Consider the following 21,401-nt stretch of genomic DNA (forward strand, 5'->3'; position numbering starts at 1 on the left):
CGGGAGCACCTTTTTTTTTTTTGAGTCAGGAGCACCTGTGATGTCATTTTCAGTCGACAAAATGGCCGCCCCGAGTTGGTTAAAAACGGGTGGATTTTACTACTTAACTCATATTCCACAAATACAATAACAATCAGAATGCCATGTTTCAACATATGGTTGTAAAGAAAATGTGGGGGTTCACGTGCCCTTTAAATATGCTGTGAGGCAAAACACACAATGGAAACACGAAGACAATGCGCAAATCAACAAATCTTTAAAACATCTTACCCCGCATCACAACTGTGGTTTGGCCGTTACGCGCATTAGCAGAAAAAATCCGTTAGACCAAACAATCAGTCCTACAAAATTAATGCTATGATGAGCAAACTAATACCACTAAATATGAACTATTCGGAATTTACAGTCATTAATATAGAGGCTCACGTTAATTTCGACATTGGGATTCAAAATATTCCCAGTATACAAGGCATGAGCTTCATTACTACCAAGTGTCTCAAAATATTGCAACAGAGTACTTTTTTTTTTTTTTTTTTTAATTATCTAGCATCACCGCGGTCATCATTTTCATGTGCGAAGCTTGGCCAACACACACACACACACACACACGCACACCCACACGCACGCACGACTATGCACACAATCAAAGCACTTTGTTCATCTCATGGGACTACGCATCCAGCAGCCACCTGTCAGTTTTAATGCGATCTGCAGAGTATACAGCGTGCGTGTCTTTTTTGTTTTTGTATGTGTGTGTGTGTGTGTGTGTATACGTGTTTGTTTATGCTTCAAAGGGGGAACTAACAGGACATGTACATGACTGATTTATGAAGCAATATGTTTCACAAAACTATTAAAAAAAACTTTATTGAATGATGTCGTTTTATCTGTTGTTGTTTAAAATTCGTGTCACTCATTTAAGGGTGCATTTATAAGGATAAGTTTTTAATGAAAAGTGGATTTTTTTTTTTAATGAATTGTTTTGTCCGCCAACATTTTCTGAGCCTGCAAAAAAAAAAAAAAAAAAAAATTAAAATGTTGAATTTTTGAAAACAAGCACAGTTGCTCGAATAAGTGCAATTTTAAACCTATATTCTGGTCAACAACGGTTATTCAGCCTTTGCAAAAACCCGAAGGACAAACAATTGTGGCTTGAATGTGAACTAGCCGGGCATTCTTTTTTTGTTGTTGTTTGTGTGTGTGAATGGAGTTTGTTTTGACAGCGTTATCTTCTTTGCATAAAACCATTCAAAAACTGAAACGTGAAAAATAAATAAACAAAAACCGTTCTCTTTTTACAATGTCATGTACACGTACCTTATTAATTAAGCATATCACTAACGCCTTAATGACTAGAAAACAGAGTGACATAATAACAAAGATAAATCAAGATTACCACAAAGGCAGTTTGTGTAAACATTTTTGAAATGTCTGAAACAAAAAACGAATCACGAATCAATGCAATTTCAGAGGCAGTCACAAGAAGGAGTCATGCCATAGAAACTGACAAAACTCAGGCTAATGTGATAGCAACGCTAACATAAGCGTCAATACGAAAGCGCAATGAAATAGGTGTGGTTGGGTTGCCACGGCAACGACGGTGTTGCTTCAATTTAACACCATCCCCATCCTTTTTTGATATTTTAGCATTGTTGCCTTGCCAAATCAGTTCTTTACAAAGGATACATCCAGTCAGATCCAAACAGTGTGCTCTAAAATATGCAAGGAATGATTTGGCAAAAGTTATTTCACATCCATCCATCGACACATTTCCATTGGGTTGAGCGGAATCCAATCCTAGCTGACTGGGTGACACACTAGATGCAACATTGACCGGTTTCCAACCAATGGCAGGACACATATAGCCAAACATTCACATTCAACATGAGATGTGACATCACGGCAACGGTGGCGTCCATGTACAATTAGTTTATACAGCCACAACAGCGCTGTGGTCCGACGGCTTCTGCGGCGACTGGTCGTACGGTGAAGCTAACGGTACCTTTTAGCAGCACGGTGACGCAGCAACTTTACAGCAGCACATACAGATGCAGAGAGGAACAAGGAGTATCAGGCTGGGCTGACTGAAAAAGAAGCGGAGGGAGAGACTCACCTGGCTGATTTTTGCAACGGTCCGTGACTCAGGGGGAAGCTTACATCCGAGTTCTGGAAAAGTGACAGTGGATAAAGGGTAAGAGCAGTTGTGAGGGTAGGAAAGCAGAGAGACAGATTTGCCTCTTAGTCCTTTGGGAGTGCAGTGGCAGGTGGCGTCTCTTAATACACACGCACACACACACGCACACAAACCAAGCACCTGCAAATCTGCGGGACAGATGGAGAGAGGATGAGGTGGAAGCGGAGGGGAGAAAGTAGTAATCAGTCATTGGGAGCGCCAATGAGAGCTAGTTGAGGTCGGGAAATTGCGGGGTTTGGGATAGTCCGTGGTTGTTAGCGTGACAAGTCAAATACCGATCCAGTTTCCCGCGGATATCTTGTCACACATCCACGCTCGCACAAACTTTGAAATGCTCGTTAAGGGCATAGCAAAAGCAGGCGCGCTGTCTGGTGAGGCCCGGTTGTGCCGCTGCTGGAAGAGCGGAAAACATTTTTGATAGCAACACACGTTGCCAGATAGTAACAACTGCAAAGATTAATAAGAAGACAAGTGTGGCTGAGTTGTGATGTTACTCACCAGAAAATGAGTAACATCAGATTCTGATTTTATGATCACTCGGGGAAATCAACCCCCGAAAAATATTTGCAATAAATATTCTGATTAATATTGGGTTTGAGGAATATGAGTTAAAAAGCAAAATCTCTTTTTAGAGGATGGCCAATTTGTCCTTTCTGTGGACTGAAAATGACATCACAGTTGCCCAGAGCTCAGATAACGACCAATCATGGCTCAGCTTCAGAAAATAGGTGAGCCGTGATTGGCCATTAACTGGTCATGCCTAAATACCTCAAAAGTCCAAAACAGTGTAAATAAAAAAAAAAAATGTGGGTCTTAAAGAGGACAAGTCAAATACAGAAATTCATGCAAACTAATCCATCACAACAATTTGGTAATGGTCCAAAATTCCTCCAGTGACCACTTTATCAATCCAGACAAATTCATCTGAAACAAGCTGACCTCGGAGTATTTTTCCATTATCAGCATGAAATGCAAACTTGGAAACTATCAGGTCTTTTAACAATTCAATAAACAGGCATCAGATTCTGTAAAGGTTTTGCGCAAGACTTGCAATTGGTTGGTCAACTTTGGAGGACAAGCCGGACGAATGCTGACGCGCTGCACTTTCATCTGTTTGGGGAAAAAAAAAAATGCTTAGTTGCCATTGGGAGGCATAAGTTATTTTATCCGCTAAATGACCTGAATGTTTATCTGTAAAAAGCTCAAATATGATGCCAAGTCATGTCATGGACGGAATTGCAGTGATGACATTCTTAATTCATCATATGGTGATATCAGCGACCTAAAATGTATTTTCAAAAACGACTGCGATATTTATCGAAACAGAAATCTTCCTTAATATGTTTTTGAATGACGATCAGCCAAATGAATCAAAACATTTTTTTGTTTTGCTCCCTTCCGGGTTCCTTGGCAGTATGTGACGTGACATCGTATTTACATGGCACACACACACACACACACACATTCTTACAATAGCTTACTATCCTATTCCTATTGCAAGCTGCGGTAATCGAAACGTCAGCGCATATAAACGGAAATGAGACGTGAATGGTTGTTGTCCTTGTCATGTCCTGTCTGAGAACATTCATGCTATATCTTTACACCGCCGTGATCTATGAATACGTACTGTAAATTGCAACATCGAACTCACCCATCAGCAAACACTTGAATGTAATCCAAAGTGTATGTCTTGTGTGGCGCACACACACGCGCAGAGGATGCCATATGGGACTCAGAACAAATTGGATTCAGCGCTTGTGTGAATTGGAATCCCAGAGTCAAAACAACAGCTTTTACATTATTAATCATTCCTATATCTCTTAAAAAAAAAAAAAAAGAGAGTTCAGTTATTGCAATTTAATATTCTGGATTGCTCAATTTTAGTCCGGTTTTTCTGTGAGGAGCTAGTGTGAGCAAAAATGAGCAAACAGCAAAGACGTGTTCCTCTGAGAACCGGATCAAAATTGTTACGTGCGTACGCATCATCGTCTTGCGTGTATTTTTTCGCACCTCAATGAAACATTAGCTGCTTTCTGAGGGACTACTGATTCCCGTCCCATTGCTCCAATTCCTATTACACGGCTTCTGGAAAATTGAGTTGCAGCCAAGTCATTTTCATGAATGATTAATTGTGTTTTACTGATTAAAATCGTCCGTCACAATGTCGGTGCGATTAATTAAGTCGTAGACATATTGTGGTTGAAGAGACGGTTTTACAATGAAGCCTTTCCCATGGATCAATGTTTCCTTGAAACATCTTTTCTTTTCAGTTGAATTGGGCAGGTTACAGATTTTTTTTTTTAATTATTTGTTGGGGTTTCTCTCTTTAAAAAAAAAAAATATATATATATATATATATATATATTTTTAGCATTCTTATTCATTCATTCACATTCTACACAGTAAATTGAAAAAGTGTGTATAAATAAATCAATTGAATAAAGTGAGCACATTTTAGAGAATAAAGTATTTTCTAAGGTATCCCATAATATAAACGGTCACACAATCTTTTCATGATTCACTCACGATAATACAGAATAGTTTATACTATGAGTGGGAATGAAAATCATTTTTTTTTCTCGATGCATCGGGTATTAAAAATCGCTATTTAAAGTAAGAAAAAAAAAATTGGATTCTCAAGGAATGCCCCTCCTCCACATTCACTTCACTGCGCGTGAACTCTGCAAGTGAGTTTCGATGAATGACACAGGCCAGTTTTTTTTTTTACCATTAGATGTTATTTTAATTACAATTGGGGGGGGGAGGGGGATTTCATTACTATTCCTCAGACTGTCAGGGACTATAAATCCATTAAGGTTGACCAATGAATCATCACTCCACCCCCTCACACACAGATCTCAGTTTGTTCCTTTTTCCATCACTCTGTTCATTGTCGATTTAAATAAATAAACAAATAAATAAATATCTCCTACTCAAAACTCATGTTTATTGTGCGCTGATGTCTTGTGTATATGTGCAACACCGGTTTGCTAGAGGGAGTGGTGAAGCCTGCTGTGCGCGGTGATGAGCAGCCTCTCAGTTTCCATAGCAACACCCTAACTCAGTCAGTCTCCATGGCAACTAATAATGGCATTAGCTGATTCAGAAAATGTTGGTATCAAAAGGAATGATAGTTGTCGTGGATGGTGATTCCAAGATGGATGAAAGTGTCTTTTTAAAACATTAGTGTGAGAGCATCCCTCGCCTAAATCGACCATTGTTCCTGCTCCGTAAGTGCACGGCAATCAGCAAACGCGTGAAGCCCAAAATCAAGGCAGTCAAAACCTCAATAGAGGGCGATGACGTGACTTCACTGGAGAGTCAGCAAACACGACCCTCACGTAAGTAAAGAAGCATTTTATACAAGGCCTTTTTTTTTTCTGGGTCGCTGAAGCAGAATGTCACGGGCCAAAGTCACACCGCCAATATTTCATCTTTGCGGTAAAATAGACAAAAAAACAGCCATTCTGATCTTAGCTCTTGTAATTCCAAGACTGTGCCATGCAAGCGAAATCTATATCAGGAAATCACCTCCTGCCACTGGATTCCTTGACTCGTCTCAGCTGCAAACAAGATGAAGGCACAAAAAACAATGCGGCTCAACACCGCAATGAGCAAATCAAAGAGAGCGAGAGACTGCTGACAAGACGTGCATGCACTGAAGGCTGCGCACGTGTTTGCACACAGGAGAACTCCAACAGTAGGCCGTTTGGCTAAATGGCTTCCAGTGGAATAAAGTAAGAACGTCTTAACACGCTGACTTCACTAAATATGCATTTGAAGTCATTGTAACGGACCAATCGAATGGATTCGGGCCAACGCGGCGTGGTGCAAGTTTGATGCAGATCGTCGCGAGGGTTCGGGGGGGGGGGGGTGTTGAGCCTTCCAAGTGGCGAGCCAGCCAGTAATAATGAACTTGGCATAAAAAGTTAGGTCAGCTGCTTAAAGAAACCTGCGACCTCATGGAACCTTTTGGATTAAAATAAGAGGGTTACGTGAGGTTTTTGTTAGGGCGAGGGTAGGTAACGCACGTCAGCTACATTTGATACGTCATCAGGTTTAAATCTGGATAGGCGTTAGGTTCCGTTACGATTAGTTCCATTGCGATGGGCTGAAATAATTGGCGGGTAAAAACTACGGGCATATCTGAAGCTTGTTTGTAATTCTAAATGTGGCAGTCGTCTTTATAAAAAGTGGTCGGTTCTGTTTTGCTCAAAAAGGAAACACCGCATTGATTCATTGGATGTATGTCAAGCCTTTAAATCGCATTTCTATTTGTCATTTCGATCAGATGAGAAAATTCAATTCTCACTGGAACTAAACCACGGCGAGACAGGAAGAGATTGTCTTCTTTTTTGCTACTGCGAAATATTTTGGCAACTCCAAAGACCGTGGATGTTAGCGTAGGGCATTTTAGTCAACTCATGCAGAAGTTGACATCAACTCAAGTCACGCAAATACAGTAGTGCTCTGAAAATCAAATGCCCACAAGGTCACAGATTCCAGCGACACTATGCATCATTAATAGAAACGTTAAGGTGGTGTTATTGCATTTTCGTACCAGCAGGGGTGATCTTCTTCTTACACACGTATGACAACAAAAATGATTTTTTTTTTGTCTCAATATTAACACTTGTATGACTCTCAACAAAATTGCACATTGAGTCTCTTGGTTCATTTTTTTTTTTCATTTTTAATCTCATGTTCTCTGCTGAAAGGTATTTAACGGGGCAGTGGTGATACAATGTAAATGTCATGTCACATCTGGCTCCAGCTCCATAATGGAGAGGCCTTCAGGACCTGCGAGAGCTCGCCATGGACCTGAAGACTAAGTACTTGTCGGCTACGAAGATCCACAGGGGTGACACGTAAGCAAGTGGTGCCCACAGACATTGACATGAGGCCCGTGAGAGAGAATGAGCTGGTCTACCTGCAGAGTTCCCCAGACTTCCGTAGAATGACCTCTTTATATAATACCGGGATGGAAATCTTAATCAACAACGAATCGAAAAGAAATGACCGACGATTAATAAAATAATCGTTAGCGGGCAGCTCTACAATTTAATAATGTGTAGCTAATCCATGTGATCCGAGTTGGTATCGGCCGCGCTAACTCACGGATGATATTGCATTGTAATTGGCAGAATAAAACCTTGATCGGAACAACTCTAGTTCTCAAGGTTTAGAAAGCCCATTTTATCTAGACGTGTGCCTGAGATTTACCAAAAACGGATCTGCCAACTCTCGTGAGAAATGAATCAGCATGTTAAAAAAAAAATATTTCAATCCATAATCTGATTGAATATGACAGAAATGTTCAATAGTTTTAGTAGTACCAGTGAAGAAACCCTGACAAATCTTAAATACTTCTCGTGGTTATGGTGTGTTTTTTCATTTGGTGTCATAGCTGATTACGTGACAAAAAGAGAGACACCTCGCTACCTAAAATGCTCCAAGACTTCAAAACAATGCGCAAATAATTCATCTAACGCGCTCAAGAATGGTAAACATTGTGAATCGACGCACCTCAGCGGCGACTTACACACTCTACAAAGCATCTTGTGTGACACAGTCAGCAATCTGCAGAGGGGGACGGTACCTTTAATTTTTGGAGTCATTTATCATCCATTCCTCACTAGCATCCCCTATGTGGAAAAAGTGAAGTTTCAGCAGATCTTTGAGGCAATTTTACCTCCACTTGAATACTTTGCCTGCTTTCTTGTTTCGTGAGGAATATTTAGTTTTGGGCCAAATATTTGCACAATGACTGAGTTGGCAATCTTGTCCCTGCAAACCATCACGATATATTTTAAATAAATTCAGGGAACATGTGATTGAAATGTAGTCTTTTAACTTTTTAATCCATTTCCCAAATTAATTAATTAAAAAGTGGTGCCTTCAGATACAAGTGACCTGACTTGTGAGTTTTCCGAGCTGTCATATGGCTGCTATAAACCCAAAATGCAATGCAAACAATTGGCAATATTCAATAAAATGAAGCCAGATTAGGTTCGACCAAAAACATCTAATTCATCCCAAAAAAAAATGTAGTCACTTGATTGAGAGGATGTCTCTCCAGTAGATTTGTTCAGAAGAATTTGATTCGAACCTTTAAACAGAATCAACCCACTGATATCAACACAAACGCATCCACAGAGGAACCGAATTACTTTGCACAGACGTTTGTACTGATAGCAACATTGTTTCGTCCGAGAATGACTTCACCATGGTGAAGTCAAATTGGCACAAATCTTGTGAATCAAAAATCAATCAAAGTGAATCGGGGATTCGAAAAGCGAATCGGCCCCTTTGTGAATGGAAGCGAATTGATTGTGGAAATCTGAATCGGAACCCAGCCCAGATAAAACTGTCTAACTGTTGTCATCTCTTTACCAACGATGACATTTTAAAAAGAAAACCGATGTAAGATGCCGAGAGCATGACGGTTTTTAAAGCCTCGAGTACATCTTCAAACAGGATCTCTTATCATCGATATGTCACAGCGTACAAGTAAAGCTTCTGCCGCGTGACGTGCATCTACATGCGCTGCATCAAAACTACTTTTCGACATAAAGCTTTTATCATGTGACTTCATTCACGCAACGGCAACGGCACATTCCCACTCGGACCGACTCTCCTTTCCATTATATAATCTTATTGTATTAAGAGCCACTCAGCGATTCACACCCTGAACGAGAGTAGGGCCGGTTACGTTTTCCCCCCCATCAATAGAATAATCGTCTCACTCACTAATCTACTTAGAATCGCAGCAATGTAGTCACACGTGGAACAAAGTCAATTAGGACAGGCAATAGTTATCCGATTAGGAGGTTAGGGTTCACCCTTTTCCTCCCCAAACTATCACGCCTGAGTGTCCTCTGGTGCTTTCTTTTCAAAATGTGGGTTTAACTAACAGCGGAGAACATGTACAAGTCCGAAAATGAAGTCCGAAATCAGACATGTACACTGAAAATATATCGTAATAAAGTATTTTCTATAAATGTGCTTGTCGTTTCTTTATTTGCGTATATTTAAAACAAATGTATATGGTCTCTGTAAAGCACAGATTATTGATGGAAGGGTGTGGAACGTAGCTCCACTGGGCTTCACTGTTCTTCATTAAGTTATCTGCCTCATTAGATACACGATGAGATGAGGAAAGACGACGTCTGCATTATAACAGAAGTGCACTTGAGCTTCACCGTCTCTCCTGGCTGACTGACAGTCCAACTCCTACAACACCGAGCGCCCACGACACAGGTGGTGATTCATAGACAGGTCTTAGCCACGCAGGTTTTACCTTGACATTTATACTTTTAACACTTGCTGAACACAGGAGGCAGGGGGGGGTCGGGCGTGCTTTTTGGAAAGGAGCCTTCAATGGGGGTAAAGGGAGTTTGGTAGGTTGTGGGAAGGATGCTGTATAAAATAAAAGGGAACAGGCCTCACACAATTTTTATATAATCGTGTGCGTCACGCTCAACGCTCAGTCTGTGCGAGACATGTCACACCTGATGGTCATTTGTCACGTCTGTAAACACGTTAATCAGATGATGTTATTGAAATTTGCGTGAGGGGGAAAAGAAAAAAAAAAAAAGCAGACGTGAATGCGAGGTGGCCGGCCTCGTCCTCCAGATACATCGGCCAGGTCCCAAACAGTGAGGCGGAGCCCACCCGCCTGCCTCCCTGCCAATGACTCAATACATTGCAACATCATTGTGAAGGCATCAGACATTAACAGTGTCTCCATTCACTGCGGCCCAGTGGACACAAACACACAAATCAATACTCAGTCCCTTTATGGAAATGAGACGTGAATATAGGCAGCATCAATTGTAGGAGAGCTGCATGCTGCATTCCAATATCCGGCTAGAGCCATTTAGAGGAATCTTTAATGGAGCTGCCACATTTGATTTTAAGTAACTATAAAAGGAATGTGCACTATATTGGATAAGGCAGCATTTTTGTCTTTTTTTTGTGGCCATGCAACCACAAAATGACTCAGCACACGTGCAACATCAGATCCACTGAATATGTGTACAAATGGAGATTTCATTTCATTGATAAATGGATTCAAGTCAAGACATTATACAAGTTCCCGCAGTACGTCTGGTGTAGAGGTCCAATGCAGAGATTCTATCTTTCCAAAAGCATTCAATCCGAATCAACACGCGTGATTAAAGCAAAATGAGCCACGCACACAAGTCGACCATTAGAACTCAGCTTTTCCGATTGAAATCAGACAAAAATTTGAACGAAAGGGGGAAAGCAGACAGCCCAAACTAGCAAGAATCAGTAACATTTCGAAGATGACCGTTTAGTCTGCTCAAATGTTAGAAGCAGTCGTTTAACTTTCTTTTTCAGTCTAATTCAAGATGTTGGTTGAAATTGTGAGAGACTAAAAAGGCGTAATTGTTTTTTTACCTGTTCGGCGCAGCGTCCCCAATGCAACACCGGCTTTGTCAGACCACACAGTCACCGCAGGCTGCATGTACCGTAATGGCATATGTCTCACGCCGCCATATTTGTTGTTGCCCTTTTTGGATCATTACGGTATTAGGTACCGCCCCTCTTAAACGAGAGGTAGCGGTTATTTTTAAGTTTTGTCACAATGATAAATAGTTTTTAAATAAATTGCTCAATAAAAACAGGCGGCAGACATTGCACGGTGTGTTTGCATCTGACTTTTTTAAAGTTTTCATCGCATATTTTTATCTTCAAATGGAGCTCTTACAATATTTGTAAAGTACATCATGTGAGTGAGCGACTTGGAGAATGGATGAATGGATGTCCAAATACATAATTCATTTCATAATTCACTTTCTTCTTTTCTTTTTGCAATAGTACCATTTAAAAACTCTGATGTAGTAGAGTATTTGTAATTTTTGTCCTTTTTGTACTGGCAAACTAAAAAAAAAATCACAAATGATCATGAACTATTTGATTTTTTTTAATTAGAGATTCATTTAAAATAGAAACGTATTCATGTTTACAGATGGGTTTTTTTCTTCATTGTTCTTTTCTGTCATGCTGTTATGTAGATATTTTGGTTTCAGCTGCCACTGTCAATTAGGTGTGCAGAAGAAAGAGATCTAGTAAGGATAGCTTGACAAATATAAGATTCCTTCAAACGATTGTCTGGTTTAAGAAAAAATAAATTGAACACTATTTCCGTCAGACTTACGGTGGGAACCAGAAGGTGTCAGGTTCAAAACATGCTATTTTCGCAGAACAAACTTGAATTTGACTTTACTTGTGTGGATGACAAGGTTAATCTTGTCTCCCATCTGTCTGTTGGCGCTCCTGGTAGCAGTGAAGGAGATTTGAACTTTCAGGTGAGAAGCAGATCGCCTTGACTCCACTGACCTCCATACATGTTAATCATCCGTATATTGCTGAAATGACCTGACATTCGTTTGTCCTGCCACAATTAGCTTAGGTCATTGCCATCGCTTTAACGCCTTGACTTAAGTACATATTTCACAGCTCAAAGTATTGCGCAGTGCGGCACTACATCAGGACAAACTACATTCACAATTAGAAGCATGTTCTTAAAATCATACCTCGCTGACAGTATCAATCAAAATGTGTTATCGATTCTTTCAATACAAATGTTCTTTTTTTTTTTTTTTATTATCCTGGTGTACCTAATAAACAGCATAGTGACTGTTGGTGGTGCCCCTGATTAAACCGCAATCTTAAAAACTTGTTACATCGCAACCGAGTGGTACATGCTTGCATATCACAATACAGTCCTTTATCAAGTGTCTAAACTTGTTTGCTCCACAATTACATCAATCTGCATAATGCAATGGAATAATAAGACTTATGTGAATGAAGTAATAATTACAAAACAAAATTAAAAAATGGGAAGTTAACAAATAATAATACAGGTCAATAACAGCAATGACCAACCCAGAGACTAAGGCGTAGTAGTGCTGGTGTGTGTTTCTTTTTTTATACTTCGCTACTTCATCTGTATTGGAGTATAAAAGTTATTAAAAAAAAAGAAAAAAGCTAATAAATTATTGAGAATGCTACAAAATAGATATAATTTAAAAAATAACTCACCAAAGTAAAACAGGGTGAGAAATGAAAATACATACAGTTCATATTTTTTATATTTTCTTTCAATATTTGTTTGCAAAATACAAATCGACTTATGGCATGAAATTTCATCACACCCAAACGTGCAATTATCGAATAATACACCCCAAATTCGGAATGACAACACCGTCGCTACATAATTCCCTTCGAAACATATCCATTACATGCACGTACTGTATTTAAGTGGTAAGGCACCACTTTCTCAGCTGCTCTTGTTTGTAAAGTACTCGCATTGTCCACTAGAGGGCGCAGTGTCTCCACGTTGTCAACGAGGAGGGCTTTTTCTTCATTCTCGTCTAAAGGAAAAGTTCTCAGCTTCCATTGTGACTGAGGGGCAGAAGAGAGGACAGAACAATAACAAATGGTTAGCCACAATTTTTAATTTAAAAATAAGCTTCAAATAAACTATCTGTGTAAGGTACAACATGTAAACCAATTTTAAGTTATGCTGAGAGTGGTAAAGAGTTTCTGTCACGCGGCGTTTGATTGATCTTACCGGCCTCTGCTCTAAACTAAGATGTTCATCAGCATCCAACAGAGAACAATTCCACTCCACGGAGCTCTCCACCCTTGATGTACACGCCCCACGTACACAGCCATGCAATCTGCTGCCAGATTTGAAAAGAGAGAGAGGGGGGCAGACATGCAAGTTCATTTTAAAAACGCTCACCATAAAATAAATAAATAAAAAAAATAAGCATATTTTACGACATTTGTCAATCTCTTTGTCATTGTCAAGTAACAAATGCCACCCCCACCAGCTATTTGTTCCCCTCATAATATCGAAAAAACCTTTGACCAACATGAAAACGGGTGTGTGAGAGTACCGCGTAGGATGTCTGCAGCATAATGTCCTTCCCCATGATGTTGAGCATAATTTCTCCTTCATCTCAAAAGCCAAGTGTCTCTGAGCAAAGACCGCATCAGCGAGGACCTCCACCTCCAAAACACACAAAAAACTGCGGTGTGAGGACCATCCTTACCTCACAAATGAAAATATCAACCGCACATACAAAGCATGAGACGCTACCTGCCCCTCCTCTGTGTCCGTCTCAGTCTCATTAACGACACACTGGAAGTCGACAAAACGCCAACTGTTCAAAACGAGAGGGGGAGGGGGGGGGGGCATTTATTTTCATTAAAGAGTAATATCTGATTTGTAACGATATTTCACATTTGAAGTATCAGCTGACCAATATGTATTCTCCGATACCTTGGCGTGAGAATATGCTTGGTCTGGATCTTCTCCGCCTTGCTCACTGGCACAGTGACGTGCCTGTTGTCGCGTTGCCAAATAAAACCCTGAGAGGAAAAGTGGCCACAATGGATGGAGTAAATCCTTCACCACAGCGCGTTTACTATTTATTTATTTATTTATTTATTTTTTATAGACGCAACAATGGATACAAATATTTATTCAATGCTTGTACTTTAATTAGAAACAAAATCAGGACATCAACTGGAGGTTTTGACATATCAAGCGAGGGTGACGACGAGTTTCGTCACATTGGAAATTTAACGTTCAAGTGTGCGTGTGTGTGTGTGCGTGTGTGTGTGTTACCAGTAAGGATGGCTTGCATGGAACCTTCATGAAGTCCTTTGCCAGTTCTTCTTCAAACATTTTATTTGCATCTGATTACAATATACATTTAATATCAAGATTAATTCATTAAAAATAAAGTACAACTCAGTGAGGGAACATTTCATTTTTTTCTGCATGCGACTTTGCGCAAAGACTTATGAAACATTAAATAGGAAAGAAACTAAAGTAGGCGGCACGAAAGGGGGGTCTTGTACGAGGCACAAAAAAAAAAGCAACGATGGCCACTGGCTGTGTCGTAAGATTTTTTTTTTTTATATATACTGGAATACCTCAGCAGACATAAATCAAAGTCAAATCAACCGGCACACTTTTATTTAATTATTTTTATCAAGCTGTTCCCTGAATTACCAAGTGCAGAGCAAAGGTCACCAAGACTTGTTTTTTAATTCTAGACCAACTAATAATCCGTGAGAGGAAACCGGAAGAACTTACTTTTACGCACACCTTTTCTTAAAGTGTGTCTTCGCTTTCTCTTCCGTTGATTGTTTCTTCTGCATTGACACCGTGCGGTGTCAACTGACTCGATTGCTGACCGACGCACGCCAGGCCCATCTTGGCGCTTGTGTCTGTGGCCTGGAAGACACGCAGGAGCTGAATCAAAACACAAAACAGGAATGCCTTCTCGGTCCTGCGTCTTAAAATTCACTTCCTGCGCTGGGATTTTTATGCTTTCGTTGATTGTGCACTAAAGCTTCTTTAACTGTTCAACCCAATTACTGAGCAGGAAATTGCTTCTCTGTTCTCATCGTCGCAATTTCATCGACTTGTAGTCTAATCATGGCCACAATGGGAAATATTTGGCATGTCTCGTCAAGTCTTGGTCACCAAAGCCTATTTTCATAAACAAGGATGCAAAAAAACACAATTTTATTCCTGTCCACTGAAAAAAAATGCGGAATGAGGATTAAAATTAATTCCTGAGTCAATTAATACAAACCCAGAGGAGCATCTCAACAGATTGAACTACTAAATGTCTGACCTCACGTCGCTCCGATTCATTTTGTTGCTATGGAGCAGCGGAATCATCTGTCTGATGATCGTCTTCTTACCGATGGAGAGGAATGTCGTTTTTTAAGCAGACACAAAATCAATCGGATGCAAGGAGCATCATCTTTTGATCAATTTCCGCACTGTCTGCCTCCTTTCTTCTCACGTCAACAATTAATTCAGTCTTCAGTCCAAGTGGAGTGGAGAAACAAAGGATTTTTTTTTTTTTTGAGGTCACACTCTGGAAGTGCCGAGGCTTGCAAGTGCAGGGAAAAATAGTCAACAAATCATTAGCTAAGACTTCCACGCACAGACAAAAACTGACACGGTTGAAATACTAAAATGATTCCATTTCCATCTAGTACACAGCTGGAGGCTTCAGAGGGACGCAGCGGGAGGTTTCCACAAGCCGCGAGGCAATTAAGATCAATCATAAAACTCAGAAATATATGACTAGTCAAGTCCAACAAAAACAACAAGACACAAAAAAAAAATCAATTACAAGCTTTGTTATTTTCAGATCACAATTTAACTGAGTGCCATTTTTTAAGGTAGAACCTACTGTTGTATGGCGCGGGCCGCCTGCATCCGTGAGAACGAGATGGACTCGGAGGTTGGACATCGATAAGCGCAGGTTTTGGGAACCATTGCTGTCTTCCCAGAACCCTCGGTGGCGTCTCTAAAGAGACGCAAAACATTTTTTTTCACATCACTTCCGAGTAGCATGCAAGGATAATATCTGCTAAAACGGTTGTCAAGTTCCAGATGTTTCAAAATAATTTTCAATGAAGCATTAGACCAATTTGGATTTAGCCTTAGATTTATATTTATCAGACCGCACTTTCCAAATCAGATCCTAATGTGAGCCGATACATAAAGCGCAGTAAAAAAAATTAAATAAAAATCAGCAAACAGAACACAGGGCTAGCTAGAGTGTCATTGAACAGTGAACATTCTTCAACATTTGAATAAAAAAAAAACAGGAGTGAAACGTGACATAATCTGTTAGCGTAACGAGCGTCAAATGCCGGCAAAACACTAGCGTATTTTTGTTCTGTTTTTCTCTCCACTCGAGCTCGGTCGAATCTGGTTGATCACTTGCCCGAATAAAAACACACTGATTTGGCCAAATTATTGAAAAAAAAACAAAAAACACTCGGCACACTCCTTCTTGTTTTTTTTGTTATCATCCCAACTAATGAACTTAACCAACTACCACTACCTGTGAGGTATTTGGTCCTGCTGGAGCAGGGGACAACTGGATCACAGGAGGAAGGACAAGAACACAAAAGGGGGGCTGCGGCCTTCGGAAAGTCCTGCAAGGAAAAGAAAATATTTTAAAAAAGTATATTTTGTGACTGTGTTAAATAGTTGCTATCTTGGTATCTATCTTTCTGAAGGTTTCATTTGAAATGCAAACGTCGTAGCAGTGTTACCTACCCTCGAACTGTCATTGCAGGAGTTGAAAAAGAACAATTTGGGCTTTTGGTGGGCGACCAGTGGTCTGGTCCGGGCACATACACACGACACATCGGACTTGTGGAGGAGCTTCCGACTCCTGTTCGATCCCAAGTGAAAGAAAACGCCTTCTTTGGCCCCACTGCAGGAACACACACACTTGCAATGAGTGACTAGATGATTTTCGTACTCACAAGAAAAGAGCGATCATCCAGGTATCTGCTCTTAGATGTTATTCACACAGAACCAACAGAAAGGAACAAGACCTGATTTTAAAGCGGCGTCACCTATATAAAAAAATTAATAAATAAATCTCAACATGGCTTTTATTTGGAGTGTGTCTTTCATCTTCCCGGTCCACAAGTTCAAAAGGCACCAGTGAGGAAATACATGAAGGGGAGATTCGAGCGAGGTCACATGGGGGGTGGGGGGGGAACACTGCTACGTTATAAAAATCATTTGGGGGTTGGGATTGCTTCTTTTCTAACGGCATTTTTAATATATCTGAAATTATCGGCAATTGGAAAACTAAGTTGCACACTGTGGGGGGGCGGCTAATTGTGTTGTTCGAGATTTCGAGAAGCACGTGCCGTCTCTACCTTGAGGGGTCTGGTTCTTCTTTCCACATGTGTTCTTTTGAAGATGGTGAGAAGCTGAGAGGCGACATCAGGGAGTTGACGATGTGACTGAGCTGAGCACTCTGCAATAAAATCATCAATGCCATTATTAAACATCTAAAAAACAAATCTCAGCCTTGAATAACAACGTGTGAAAAAATGCATGTTTATTCATGCATTTTGCACATTTTATTCCTAAAAACAAAACGTGTGTGGCGTACAAAAAGTGAAGATAGCAGTTACACAGTTTTTCGGAGTTGATATTGATGAAAAGAGTAATTATTGCACTTGTATTCCCAAAGTAAAAACATCTGTTCGTTTGGCTTTTACTCCCTCGCAAGGCCGACCGTCACGTTTACCTCAGCTCCTTTCAATTGATTTCTGTTTTAAAATCAATTATTTTACTGGATAGCAGAGCGAAACGCAGCTAGAGTGAGCACATTATTGACATTTACAGTAGCCATGTGCGCAGTTAAAGCTGGAGCAAAAAGCTATTGTCGGCTGCCGAGTGTAAAAGCACAAGATGCCTTCGACATTTCCTGCATACGTCAGCCACGTATGATTAAACAACAACAAAAAAATAGTCACTAAAATATGTTTTTTTTCCTCATTATTTTATTTCAATTTTTTTTTTGTTTTACACTTAATACGTTGTAAGCGCCCCAACTAGTCGAAACAAGGCATTCTGATTGTAATTACCTTAGTGGAATATGAGTAAAGCGGCAACATCCACCCGTTTTTCGCCATAACCAATCACAGCGCACCTGTTTTCTGAAGCTGAGCCCTGATTGGTTGTTTACCTGTGCTCTGCGCAACTGTGATGTCATTTTCAGTCGACAGCAAGTGACAAATTAAACATGGCATATTTTCACCAGAATATTGAAATGGCTCACACATAAACACGGAGTTGTGGGCTAAAGTAAAGCACACAGCACAAAACGTGCAATTTGTGCGAGCAAGTTAAGCGGACAAACGTACCTGTCGCTCAATATGGCAAAGAAGACGACCGGGGCTGCATGATTCGAAGTCGGCGTCTGAGGCAGAGCGCGAAAGACCCGACATATCCTTTAACAGGGTTTGCTGGATCTGCCCGTCCGTGGGTGGTTGGGACTCCGCAAGCACCACGCCGCCCTTTGACACACGAATCAAACATTTTGACTCACCCCAAAAAATATTCTGCGCAGCAAATGCCTCAAAATTGTGCAGTGTGACAACTACCGTTGACACTCACTTTACTGGAGCGGATGTTTTCGTGGAGCTCCCCAAGTCGCTCCAGCTTTCCCTCAAGGTCCGCCAGACGGAGCTGCAACCAAGTCCATCTGCTGCCAATTTCTGCTCTCTCTTCCAGCCACTTGCGTTCACAGCTGCGGCATCTGCAGTGCAGGGTGACATGGAAAAGGACAAAATATTAGTTGGTTTTTTTCTTCTAGCAAGACGACAAATAGAAACCCTTACTGTACTCGACTACTACTATATAAATCATAAAAGCTTGAGGGGGCGCTACGATCTCTTGCTGAAGCCGGTGCCACAAAAGGCACGCAGAAGTGCGAACCAATCACAGCTTGCCAAAAACATTGTTGTGAATTGATTGTGTTTGTTGCAGCGTAGATAAACGGGTCACTGTGGAGAGGCGCCACCGGCACTTAGCCCATTTTGTTTGAAAATTAGATAAGTAAATGAATTTTTACGTATGGCTTCATGGAAGAATATGTGGAGATTTATGTAAAGATAAATGCTATTGTTGATTTTTTTTTTTTTTTTGGTCAATTTTTCTTTTCTCGATAGGCAAAAGTCAATCCTCAACAAAAGTGAGCATCGAGTTGGCGCTGAAATGTTGCCCTGTTCAATAAATCAATGCAGAGTTGCCTTTGTGACTATTTGCCTTTTCTGTGTGAATAATGTTTTATTGATTTAGTTCCTTGCAGTGAGACAAAGAATATGTTGTCTATACATGGAGCTGTCAACTCCTTTAACGCTGCAGTATTTTTTTTTCCCAAGTCGCATTTTGAATGTCGACATAAGTCACACTATTAGCCAAGCCATTGTAGAGACTCACACAGTTACCTAGACACGCATTTTCCATCTGCAGGAAGAAAACGACAACAAAAGCACATTATGGCTGCAGAGGTGATTTTTCATAATTTTCTCTTTTGTATATTTATGTGTTACGAGTTTATCCTGAAAGTATGAACATGGCTAGAATGTGTCACACTCTCCATAGGCTGGGAGGAGATGCTGAAATCTTGTGCAGAGGCCAATGAAAATAAATTTGACAGAGTGTAACGTAACAAACAACACGAAAGCTATGATCTGAACATACAATAGAATTTGAAAGAATTTCAATGCAATTTTCCTCACAGTTAATAATCTAATGATCTGTTACTGAGCCATTCGTGTTGCCATTAGAAAATTGCTATTAAGCTTAAAATGCATCCAATTTGTTTTCACTTGTCCACTTTCTTGATACTCACGTGTTGGCACTTCTACGCATTCTGACCTCATCTTGCGCTTCGTCAGAACTGCTGCTGGCCGTGGCCTCGGAGTCCAGATCCTGATGAAGGTGTCTGAGAAGTGTCCGCTTAAAGAATGAAGGAGCCTTGGAGGAAAGGTCTCTCGAGGGAAGCGTTTCAAGGTCTCTTGAGTCTAAAACACACATTTTTCTCGGTCCATCTAACTGTTGGCTGCGATGAAGTGAGGTGATCTCCCCTAGCAAGGTCTGCATCCTCCTTTTCAACCTCTGGGCTCGGCGGTTTAGTCTTACATGCCTGGAATGGGACTCTTTTGCCGCTTTCACAATTACGGTTTTCCACATTGCCTGCTCCAAAGTAAGAGAAGGATTATATAGATCTGCCTTCGCTTGGGAATAAGGAGGAGAAACTGTGTTGGGAGGCGAGCGATGCACATCAACACCATCTGGCCCACGAAAAACCTCTTGGCTATTACAATTACAGACAATGGACATGTGTGATACACCCGGGAAGGCAGGGGACACCTGGGGAGAACCTATCAGCTTATTGGAGCCAATGAGAGTGTGATGGCCTTCGGATGCAAGTGGGGACTCCAAAGGTCTGGCAGTGGCTTTCAGAGGGGGAACAGAGGAGAGGTCCAGCCACATCTTTTGAAATGGTCCAGCTTCTGTAAATCTCATCTGACAGTCCAGCTTTGTGCTCTGCATTTCAAACTACTCACACTTCCAGGACCATCTACAAGAAGAAACACGTGCTCGTTTGAATGCAAATATAAAATCAGTAGCATTTAAATGCGATAAACTTGCGGTTATTATTTTTTTAATTACTCGATGTTACCTATGCATTGACATCATTTTCTGATTTCTTCCATTTTTCCACAGTCGTTAAACTATTATTTTCTCGTCAAGTTCACAACGCATTCAGGTAAAAACAATCGCTCAAAAAAAACGTTGACTTACGTCGGTATATCCACACGAATGGCACACAAGTAATGCTTTTCCATGTTGCCTACTTTTACTAACCAACCACGGAGACGTTTGTCAAGTTTGCGGGTATCCAGCAGTGACTGTTTGGTAGTTGGAGCGACAGCGAGTGGACGTGAGAGGAACAGCTGACAACTGGCGTGATGCCTTCAAGTCCTCTCCCTGCGCACCGACTTGGGAGAACTGAGGTGCATCGTGGTGCATTCATGAAAACTCAAAAAATTGTCAACCGCCGCTACAAAATGCCCAAACGTAATACTTTCAATCGCTGTCATTTCCATCATGCATTCCATTTTTTAATGATTTGAGATTTTTTTTATATTTTTGATTTCAACGAATTTTATAACGATATAAATACTCAGAATACATAATTTTAAGTGATGTGTGGTTGATACTGGCCACCAGGGGGCATTAACAATGATGATGCACCACATGGACTATTAAGGTATTCCTCATTACGGCCTTATTTAATTTTTAGCGGGCTTTTAGTACACACCGCAGTCTGTTCTGTTTAACTTAAGTGAATGAGTTGAATGAATACTTCTGCTTTTACAAGAGTTTGTTTTACACATATTGAGGAAGTAGGATGAAATCTTTTATACCTATTGAATTGGCATCAACCATTTAATGACGCCAATGTATGCAGAGTACTTGTGTTCTCGGAGAACATATATTGTGTTCATCATTATTCATAAATTAGTGATGAAATTTGGATCAGATTTTAATTAATGCTCAAATTGTGTGAACACAGTGTGACCACTTAGCAACAACATTTACATCTGATTACAGCATTTCAGGTGACGTTTTTTATTTCGTCATGTAATGATCAAAGGAATAAAAAAAAAAGCAACAGGCAATATCCATCCTTCCTGATGTTTACCTCTGATATGTATTTAACTAAAATAATGACAATTGCCTGAAGATACAGATATGGTCAGCCCATTTGTAGAAATTCAAAACAGCAGCATACACAATTCATTGAAA

At 40.4% G+C, this 21,401-nt stretch overlaps 2 protein-coding genes across 8 annotated transcripts in view; both read right to left on the bottom strand.

Moving 5' to 3' along the window:
* Nucleotides 1–10,702, bottom strand: part of map2 (microtubule-associated protein 2) — a 40,719-nt gene extending 30,017 nt beyond the window's left edge. For 4 of the 6 annotated variants that reach the window (XM_088314515.1, XM_088314514.1, XM_088314513.1 and 1 more), the window contains exons 1-2: nt 10,619–10,702; nt 2,114–2,166 (exon numbers count right to left, since the gene is read on the bottom strand). The gene's annotated coding sequence lies outside the window, so the exon portion shown is untranslated. Of the gene's footprint in view, nt 1–1,936; nt 1,953–2,113; nt 2,167–10,618 lie in introns of those variants that run through there. The other 2 variants (XM_088314511.1, XM_088314512.1) reach the window with 2 other exon arrangements.
* Nucleotides 10,703–11,211: 509 nt separating this feature from the next.
* On the bottom strand, nt 11,212–20,557 carry kansl1l (KAT8 regulatory NSL complex subunit 1-like). 2 transcript variants are annotated; one of them, XM_088314517.1, is made up of 15 exons: nt 20,394–20,557; nt 19,438–20,169; nt 18,198–18,339; nt 17,945–18,097; nt 16,949–17,049; nt 16,332–16,491; nt 16,114–16,207; nt 15,454–15,570; nt 14,337–14,477; nt 13,863–13,933; nt 13,515–13,603; nt 13,332–13,395; nt 13,129–13,241; nt 12,798–12,906; nt 11,212–12,628 (listed from the first exon to the last, which is right to left on the bottom strand). In XM_088314517.1, exons 2-15 carry the CDS (start codon nt 20,139–20,141, stop codon nt 12,434–12,436), a joined length of 2,253 nt encoding a protein of 750 aa, XP_088170643.1. In that variant the 5' UTR covers nt 20,142–20,169; nt 20,394–20,557; the 3' UTR covers nt 11,212–12,433. The 2 variants fall into 2 exon arrangements, with proteins under 2 accessions (XP_088170643.1, XP_088170642.1); XM_088314516.1 differs by having other exon boundaries at nt 12,798–12,909.
* Between the last annotated feature and the right edge of the window lie 844 nt (nt 20,558–21,401).

Source organism: Idiotropiscis lumnitzeri, chromosome 14, assembly GCF_059441095.1.
Source record: "Idiotropiscis lumnitzeri isolate Australia: NSW breed Sydney's pygmy pipehorse chromosome 14, RoL_Ilum_1.0, whole genome shotgun sequence".
NCBI classification, from domain to species: domain Eukaryota; kingdom Metazoa; phylum Chordata; class Actinopteri; order Syngnathiformes; family Syngnathidae; genus Idiotropiscis; species Idiotropiscis lumnitzeri.